Source organism: Panicum hallii, chromosome 2 (assembly GCF_002211085.1).
Source record: "Panicum hallii strain FIL2 chromosome 2, PHallii_v3.1, whole genome shotgun sequence".
In the NCBI taxonomy this organism is placed as follows: Eukaryota; Viridiplantae; Streptophyta; class Magnoliopsida; order Poales; family Poaceae; genus Panicum; species Panicum hallii.
The window spans coordinates 10,101,041-10,111,283 of record NC_038043.1 but is presented as its reverse complement, the minus strand read 5'-3'; the positions used below and the strand labels follow the sequence as shown (position 1 = coordinate 10,111,283).

Genomic DNA, 10,243 nt, shown 5'->3' with positions numbered 1-10,243 from the left:
CGTCACCTAAGCACAGCTGGGCCTACATCTTGTGCAGCCGTATTCAATCTATCACCAAGTAGGAACTACTAGTAGAAGAAATCTATCTCGAGATACGAGTGCTATGTGTCGGGCGCATGAGCCAAGCCGTGCAAGCATTTGCAGAGCATCACTTGTCTGAATTTTTTTCAAAATTTCTGACGCTATGCCCCGGCGTCAATCACCCACGCCTCGTCGCAAAGCACAAAACATTGGATAAATAAATAAATAGATAGATAATAAGAAAAAAATAAAATTCTGACACTGCTCCAGTGCTCCGGCCCATTTGCTGATCTGCCGAGAGAACTCGTGGCGATCCATGGCAAGACCAGCGCCAGATTTATACTATTAACAGGTGTGCACGCAAGCAAGTTGTCACGAGCGGGAGGACCCTTGACCAACAACCACCAGTGTGCCTGCGGCCCTACGCACGAGACGGTCCAGGAGCACAGCGTGGCACCGGCACGCAGAACCAACGAACACACCGTCAAAACAACCGTGTGTTGCGTAGTCCTGAAAAAGAAAATGTGCTTGCTTGTTGCGTTGCGTGCCGGTGCTTATAAAACGCGGAACTAGAAAGCGCTTGCTTCCCTACGGCCTCTTGTTACGTGTTTTTGGATACGTCCAGAGAATGAACTTCAGAACTTGGATCCATTTTTTTCTTTAAAAAAGAAGTTACTGAACTTTTTTTTTAACGTGTGCCTAAGCACGTATTTCATTAAAAAGATTAGGCAGATACTATTAAGCGGAAACAGAGCTCCACCAAGCAATAGGTAGGCGACCCCAATAGCAAGAATAATAGGGGAGGAGACACACACCAACCCTCAAATCTAGACACCATCATACAGCTGAATCTGCTAAAATATACTATAACATCAAGGGTGCAAAGATCAATCAACACATCAAAGGTGGTAAAGCATTCACCCGACCAAGGTGGCAAAGCATTCGCCTGAAGCGAACCAACATGAAGATGGTGGTAAAGCATCCGCCAGAGTAGAACGGCGGCAAAGTATCCACCAACGACGAGAGGGGAGGCAATGCATCCGCCAGACGACGACCTACGCAACCCGGATGATATAGAAGAAACAGAGTGAAGGCAGGCGCAGAAGCGGAAACTCTCCAAGGAGAGCTGACGACCACCACCAGAGCTTCCAAAGCTTCCAAGACGACGCCCCAAGGGAGGGAATGACACCACATACGCCGTTGTCATCCGACCAACATGGTCAAGGCTTTCACTCGTAAAACACACCAGAGAGGAGGGAAGAGGAGGAAAAATGACGTCTCCAAGAAGGTGAATGGCGTCTGAGGGCGTCGCTGTCATCGGCCCGCAAGCGGACCTAAGGCTTTTGCCTCCACCCTAATCCCTCCTAATCCCTCCTTAGAACGTCGCCGCCACAGCATTGGAAAAGCTCGCAGGCCGGCACCCTGCCGCAGGAGGCCACCAGGTGGGGACGGCCAGCGAGGGGTAGAGCCAACCACCCAGACGCCAGTGGAAGGGTGGAGCGAGTGGGGGCTAACACCCCCGGCCGAAGGCCGGCGGCTAGCAACCGAGCTGAGAGAGCACTGCCCCCTCCTCCCCCCGCCCCCCGCGACTCCGCGTAAAGCGCTGGCCTCGGCCCCCGCGATGAAGAGTGCCTGTCTGGAGGCGGCGCAAGCGCCCGGTGACCCGCCCTGGGGCGAGCAATGGAGGCGGTGAAGCGGCCACGACCCCCGGCCACCCGAAGGCGCAGCACGCCAGTCGGCTGGGAGGGGGGGGCGGTGACGGATCCGGCTCGGGGAACCCTGGATCCGGCCGGGAGGAGGCCTGATCCGGCTTGGCGGCTGGCAGAGGAGCGTCAACGAGCGAAGGCTTGAAGGTCGGGGAGAGGGAGACGGGAGCGAAGAGAGAGGGAAGGGGGAGACTGCAAGCAAAGCCGGCTTCAGCTCGGCCGTGGGCCGCCACCCAGATGGTCGCCGGCGGTAGCGGCGGCCCAGGGTGGGGTGGTGGGCAGCAGCGCGGGGCGCCCCCGTGTCACCTGGGAGGGGCGACCGGGGGGGGGGGGGGATGGAGGGGGTGTAAGTAATTCTGACACAACTAACCTTTGCAGTGTGGAATTATGTGCATCGCCCTATTGCTAGCAAGGAACAACTGGTGAGTGGTGAGCACTAAAGGTGCGTTTGACAGAGCTTTTAGAGCTGATTCTTTGCTTAATTTAGCAGGAGCTCTGCCAAACGGTTTTTAAGAGAAATAAACTAAGAAGCTGGGAGCTGAAAAAGTAGCTGCTCCTGATTCTATCAAGTAATTTTCTCTCTCCTGATTTAGAGTTTATGCTAGAGAATCAAATAAAATCATTATTAGCCACATAATCACTTCTCGCAAAAAATTAGTTTTTATAAAGAATCAGAATTAGATGGAGCCCACGAAAGACACGCCTGTGCTAGGCGTGGCCTCCGTGCACAACCTGGAAACCATCAATCGGTAGAGCATCATAGAAATGTAGAATATCTTTACTTCGGAAATAAAGAAATGTACTGTAGAATACATGGAGCACAGCACGCATGGAAAAGCATATGGATCTCTAGCGGCGTGTACACGTCGTGCCGGACTGCCGGGTGCGTATTCGAGCTCTCCTACAGCCGCGGGCCGTGGCACTCGCCTCCGAGGGCCGAGGCCGTGGGGAACCGGGGCGTCGGCGACGACAAGCCAAGCGCACCAACCCGGCGGCAGGGGAGCGCAACGCAACGCCCGTCCGGTAGCGGCTGCCGTGCGGGCCCCCACCCACCTCCCGCATTCGTTGGGCGGTCCCCTTCAGCACCACGACCAGATCCGCCGCGTGACTACCCACCCAAAAGCAGAGGCTCCTCCTAGTCTCACTCCTCTCCCTTGCTCTGCTCCGCGCCGCACTCTACACCGACACGCGACCGCACCGCCTTTAACTACACCCACCACCTCCCACCCCCAGCTAGCTCAAGCTCACCACCACCCCCAGCCCCCAGGACACCGCCACACCACCAGCCAGCCGCAAGGGAGAGGGGCGCAGCGAACCGAAGGAGGGGAGCGGCGGCGCGCGGGGGCCTAGAAGCTAGCAGAGCGCGATGGCGTCCATCATCGTGCAGGCGGTGGTGATCCTCCTGGACGTGATCGCCTTCGGGCTGGGCGTCGCCGCTGAGCAGCGCCGGAGCCGGGCCACCGTCACCCCGGACGCCGCCAAGGAGTACGACTACTGCGTCTACGACTCCGACATCGCCACGGGCTACGGCGTCGGCGCGCTGCTCCTGCTCGCCGCCGCGCAGGTCGTGCTCATGACCGCCAGCCGATGCTTCTGCTGCGGACGCGGCCTCAAGCCCGGGGGCTCCCGCGCCTGCGCGCTCATCCTCTTCCTCTTCACATGGTAAGCGAGCTCGACTGACCACGCCCACCCGTCGATTCGATTGCTTGTCTCCGCTGCGGCCGGGGGCGTAGTGGTAACCGGCAACGCTAGATTGGGCGGGTGATCCCGTGCTCTGCTCTCCGAGATCCAATCCCAGGGGATGGTTCTGGGAGCGGATTGAATTGGGATCTGCAAATCGTGTTTTGTGTGGTCTGAGCTGCTAGCGCACGGCGCTAGCTAAGAGCCTAACTGCCTAAGATCCGTTTGCCGCAGGGTGGTCTGAAGCCGGATCTTGCAATTTTGAACTGAATCTTTGCGCTGGGGCATTCCCCCCTCTTCTAATTTGAATCGTAGGTGAAGCGCCTCGTGCTCTTCTAGCGGTAAAATGTCGCTTTCTTGTCTATACAAAATCAAAATTCAAGTACTTAACCAGTGCTTCCTTCTATTAGTTTTGGGTGAGGGAGTGGTGAGTTACTGAGATCCATCAGATAGTACTACTGCTTCTCTATCCAGATGCAAGGTATTACTCCCACCTTTTCCGGTTTAGTCCCCTGCTGGCATGTGGCTTTTGCTTCCATTACAGGAGCTACACTTGCACGCCATTCAGCACCTCAAAGTTGATAACAGTCGTGTCCTTCACTTTTGACATTTCTGTAGCCTCGTGCAAGCTAAGCTCTGCTAGGAATCTAACTAATTCTTGGTACGAAGCTATTAGTGGTCGACTTCAGTACATGCCGTAGATCTGCTATATTTTCTATGTTGGTGATGGTAGATGTCCAACTGCTCCTAGTGTACTTGTATGGGTCACTTTGTAGGATTTAGTGTCTCCCAAGAGTTTTAGTGTAACAGTTACTGAATATATTTTTCTGTGATGTCATGGAGACGTTGAAAGCCCTTCCAGTCTCAAATGAGTGATTTTTTTAATACAATCCGCAGCCTCAAAAAAACTACTTTCACTATTGTACGCTTAGAAGCCCAACAAGACCTTAATGTTAGGTACCTTGGTACAGTTCACCATCTATGCCTTGATATGATATCCTAACTGATTAAACTTTAGTACTTACGCTTATGATTATTTGTTTGCACACTAGTTGACTTCTGTTAAGTTTTTCGATGAACCTATTGAACCACATTAGTTTTTTAATAGTCTGTCATCGATTTGTTTATCTGTTTCTCTTGGGATCACCATGTGACAATAACATTTCCTAAGTCAACATCAATTAATAGCCTTGCTTTCTTTGTGTCCTTGCCTAGCAAGCCTTCCGGTGGAATCAACTGCAATAATCTATTCGCAAAAGCCAGTGCCAGTGCCATAGTTAAATTTCATTTGGAATCACTTCAGTTGTCTCTCTTTTCTCGGTGCTGCTTGCTTGCTTCCCTTCCTCAATTCATATGATGAAACCTGAACTGGGTGCATCGTCACTGCCAGCTTCAAGCTGTTATGACATGAATAGAGTTTCTTAATTCAGTACCTACAATTGGAGCTATACTATATTTTGGTGCAGGAATGTCATATGTCAAACAGATTCGGGTACCCAACACATTGATTCAGCATATCCAAAAACATTAACCAGTAACCTGTCTCGTCCTCATTGACAGGGTGACCTTCCTCATCGCGGAGGTGTGCTTGCTGGCAGGATCAGTCCGCAACGCGTACCACACCCGGTACAGGGGCAACTTCTATGGCGAGCCCCTCTCCTGCGAGACGGTGCGCAAGGGTGTCTTCGCGGCTGGCGCAGCCTTCACCTTCTTCACGGCCATCCTGGGCGAGGTCTACTACCTCAGCTACTCAAAGTCGCGTGAAGCCGCTGGTGGCGCACCCTATGGCGCCTCCAGCATCGGCATGGGCCCTTACACCTAAAGGAGATTGGTGAAGACCAGCCACGGTATTTTCAGCTCGTTTCGTGGTGGAGGAATGCAATGTTCTTATTAACATCACCTTAGTAGTGACGGTGTAATTGGCTATTGGATTTGGTGTTTCTTTGCTAGGTTCTTGTATGAGGTCCCGGTTGGGCTGTATACTGTTTGGATTATTGGGTTGGATTCTGGACATGAAATACACGTATCGTAGTATGCTATGCTGTTCATATGTATGTACTTTATTCTCATGGCTGCTTGATGTTTCCGGCTCTAGGGTTTTTAATGTTCCCCCCTTTGTGTTAAGAAAAATGTTCTCTTGTTTTTCATTTTTTTTAAAAAATGTTCTCGGATGAACGAGATTACGAGCCTGAAAGGCGTCAGTCCTATTTGGATGGAAATGAAAGGTGTCAGTCGGTACGGGAGCATTGGCTTCGTCTGTTTTCTCTGTAATTATGAATCTATGAAACGTTACCATAGAGCATAAAACAACCTACTTTCATCATAAAATTAAACGCAGAAAGGGCCCAATTTCTTCTGGCATGACAATGAAAAGAAGAAATACCAAATGGAAATTTCTAGCTTCCCCTAAATCATGTGGAGTTATAGGTTTTACAGATACTAGGGTTTGTTTGGTATGACTCCAACTCCACTAGTTTCTACCACACTCCAGAACTTGTATGTAGAGCATGTTTCATGTAGAGTTGAAGCTATTTGAAGGAAATGTAAAGTTGGAGCTATCTGAAGGGAATGTTTGACTAGGAGGGTGCCCTCGTCTTCACAAAAGATGGTTTTGATGGTGAATTCCCAATCTTACCCTTGTTCACAGTTATTTACCCAATTCAATTGATGCTCTGACCAACCTCTAATTCCAACAAGCTGGAATAAAATTCCAACAAATCTTTATAAAGAACCAACTCCAACCTCTTATTCCAGAAACCCGTCGCTATTGCTCTTGGCGTGGATGGAGGAGGAGGCATGGGAGGAGGGGGGGGGGGGGGTGGGTGCAAGGGGTGGGGCAACGCTAGAGGAAGGAGGTGGCGCGGTGGGGGAGAGACGCAAGCGCGGTAGAAGCATAAAACAAAATGAGGAGGTGGAGATATTTGTGTAACTGGTATCTCTTAACTCCCCCTAGGTTTATTTTGGAGGTGTTGGAGATGCGAAAGAGGTGCTCCAAGAAAATACACCACATCACCAACTCCATGGAGTTAGGCTGCTCTAAACATTGGTAGAGCTGAGTTGTTTGGTGGCTTTGCCTTAAGCTGAAGTTTGAAGTTGGATCTATGGCAAACGCTCTGAGTTAATAATACCTGCCTGTTGATGTCATGGGTAGATACTTTGTTTTGACAACCAAAATTAGCATAATTTAGGGTTTGCTGGATAATCTGAGCAAACCAGCCTGACCAGTCATAGAAACCGGTCAGACCGGTCTAAGAAACATTGTCAAATTATCAATTTGACTTAACCATTGCGTAGTTCTTGTCGAGACAATCAAAATGCATATACAAAACATCCGATTTGGAGTTTGGATGAGAGAGTTATGACTTCAGGAACACTTGGCCCAGATCGAACCGGTCAAACCGGTCCGGTAGACCGATCAGACCGGTCCAAGCTGTATAATCCGAGTTAGGAGTTGTATTTTGATACAAGATCTGTATGAGTTTCGACTCCTAATGGGGTAAGACCTCCCCTCCTTATAAATATAAAGGGCCACGATTGGGGGCTGGACGTCGCAAAACTATTCGGAAGATTCGTAGAAGAACCTGATTTAAGAGGCTTTTGAAGATTTATCTCGGGAAGATAATTATTTAACCATTATTTCAGAGATTTTATTCCGAAATAAATGATTTTGCAAATTTTTAACACAGAGATCTTATCTAACCATTGACTCAAAGAAAAAGGTTTGATTTGAGTGGTAATTTAGGGCGCTTTTTGGAGAAGTCATTTGTTAACCATCTTTTTAGGAATTCATCCTGAAAAAAGCGGTTTTTGAATTTCTGAACTAATTTGCCCATCTTAACCATCAAATCTTTACGGTCATATATTGCATAACACGATTCTTTGGATCCTTTTTTTCAGACCTTGGGGATTTGGATTCAAGGCTCGGGGGCTGCGGGACACGTGTCATCAACGACTTTTTTAAATCTTTTAGAAGATAAGGACAAAAGATTCAAGACTAATTTGACCCTCAGCCCGATTCTTCAAGTCAACCTAAGACTTGAAGGGCTACTCCATACGGAGTGCGAGTTTAATTGCACCCCATATAAAAGAAGACTTGGCAACTACTCGGGGCACGAGCACCTCATAGCCTCGATGCAGCCAAGGAAATACTCGGAAGACACCTTCAAGATGGAGTTCGGGAGAACTCGAAGACGCCTTCAGAAGTACTTGAAAGTCTGCAGTACTCGACTACGAAGATCTCGGGGTTTGTCAGACCCAGGATCACAGGACTGCGCACATGGCGTACATATTCTAGGATAGGGGTGGAACATGGCCCACACCCTACACCAATTGTAACTACTCGTACCGTAGTAGAACTAGTGGAATAGAAGGAAACTACTCGAAAAGTACTCTGGTAGGACTCCTGAGCTCGTATCTGGCTAGAATTTTTATGTAACCCTATCCCGCCAAACTATATAAGAGCGGGCAAGAACCCCTTCCAAACAAGATCAACCCGATCAACACCTAAGGCAATACAAACCACACACAGGACGTAGGGTATTATGCTCTCGGCGGTCCGAATCTGTCTAAACTTTATGTTCCTTGCACCTTCGAGTTCTTGATCTCGGCGACACCCTACCTATAAACTCACCATCTCGGGGGTACCCCTCAGTGGGCGTGGCGGTAAAACACCGACAGGGACTACAAGGGACGGATATGGCTGTCACCACCTGCCGCCTACCCCCAACACATTGTGGGATGCAGTCATATTCGATGGTTCATATGTGCCCTGGGCACGACGCCCATGCACATGATCACTGCTCTAGCCCCTCCGAACTCCAACCATGATGATCGATAGGCGTAGAACTAGCGCAAGCCTGAAAGCACACCAAACCTGTCGATGTTGGGACTTAATGCTAAGCTAAATATGGTTATATAACTTGAGAGAGCATAAGATGTGGTATAACATACTATCAAGATAGCATGATAACCACGAATTAACTCTGTATTATGAGTAGAATACCGACAAGTTGGATACAAAGCCATACCAAGGGCCTAAGGTTCCTCAACGACCCCGAGGACGACTTGAATTCGCTAAGAAGAGTTCTAGCCTAGCTCCACTGGACTAAGGATTACAAGTCACAACTAAATGGAAGGAGAGATGCTTCAAGTGTGGTGTGTGGAAAGAGGAGATGCTCCTCCTCCTTTTATAGTCTTCCGAGGATGGTTTTTGACCTAGGTAAGTACGGTAACATTGGAAACCGATTTGAGGATGACGATGTGAGCCTTTCTGCTAGAGGGGGACGGGAAGCCGACCAGGTTCGACCAACCCCCTGGGTCGGCCGACCCTTGGTGGCCCCTCCCCCATTGCTGATTTCTTCTGGCTGGCTGATAGGTGGATCCTTGCCCTGATCTTCAAGAATGGGATCTTTTATGTACTTCTTCTGTGTGCTCTACGTATTTTTCTCTTATTTTAGATTTGTATCCTTGAAATAGCTTGTTGATATTATATCTGTGGAACTAGATTAGTGATACAAATATATGAGTAAGTAAGATTGCTCTCCGATTGGATTTTGCATTTAAAAACCGCCGACAACCAACCAATCGCTTCTTCCTCCCCATCTCTCCGGACCTGGTGCGTTAGGTGATGGTAACATCAAGATCGCGCCACCAATGATGCATTGTCAGAACCAAATTGATTAAAAAAGAAGTACCGATGCTCTGTAAAAAATGAACCAAGGAAATTATAGACTTGTCACTTGTCCAAGGGGAGAAAGCATCAGGTTGAGAATGCACTGCTTGCCTCTTGTGGCCGGATGTGACAGAGCAGCTCTAATCCAAAATCATCATGAACATTCCGCTAAAACAACCACTAGCAAATAAAATCAATGCAATCCTGACAAAACGAATCTCTCTAGATCCAGAACAAATAAATTATGTTGAACAATCTAGGTGAAGTGATTATGGGGACAAACTTAACAAGAAAAGAGAATGAATCATCCGCGTCTTGAAATTTATCTCAAAACCAATGATCCGCTAATTACGTGCTGGAGCTCCTTGGTCTTCTGGGTTGTCGTGGTAGCAAACGAGGGCCCCTAGTGCAGTCATTCCCCTCTCTACTATCTACTACTACTAAGGGCGTGTTTGGCAGGGCTCTGCTCCGTCCCGAAGCTGCTCTGCTCCAGAACTCCAGGGTGGAGCAACTCTGCTCTGGAGTTTTTGTGGCGTTTGGCAAGATTGGTGTCCACAGCTCCAGAAAAGAGGTTTTTGAGTGTGGAAAGATATTCTTACCCCTGTTTATTGAATGTATGTTTGTTGAGCATGATGAAGCATATGTAATTGTTTTTGCCGTTAATTCATCAAAGGAAATTGAAATATTTGCCCACGATACTGAGAAATGAGTCATTGTACTAATCACAATTACTAAAATATTACAAGGCCATTGTCTTCATCTAACCTTCTAAACTAAACATTAGATTTTAATTCCAAGCTAGAGAAAGAGATGTCGCTATTCTATCGCGAAATTCATCCATGGTAAGAAAGCTTGCTTCAGTTGTTGAATCATCAGAGGCATGTGGTGACACTGCATACTTGTTGTACCTATCAGGGATTGTAGGCACGAAGTTAGGATCTCGATCAAAGTTAGCAAAATCCACATCACCACTTGAGTGCTCACGAATGAAATTGTGGAGGACCATAGTGGCAGCAACAATCTTTTTTTGTGTGTGCATGGTATATTTAGGCATTTTGTACAATATTTGCCATTTCATCTTCCATAGTCCAAATGTCCGCTCAATAATGTTACGAACAGACGAGTGCACCCGATTGAACTTCTCTTTTGGACTATTAGGTTCCAT

General features: G+C 48.4%; 1 protein-coding gene across 1 annotated transcript; it reads left to right on the top strand.

Annotated features, from left to right (window-relative positions):
- Nucleotides 1-2,880: 2,880 nt before the first annotated feature.
- Nucleotides 2,881-5,493, top strand: LOC112883165. The gene is made up of 2 exons (XM_025948418.1): nucleotides 2,881-3,389; nucleotides 4,968-5,493. Exons 1-2 carry the CDS (start codon nucleotides 3,094-3,096, stop codon nucleotides 5,227-5,229), a joined length of 558 nt encoding a protein of 185 aa, XP_025804203.1. The 5' UTR covers nucleotides 2,881-3,093; the 3' UTR covers nucleotides 5,230-5,493.
- Nucleotides 5,494-10,243: the final 4,750 nt, after the last annotated feature.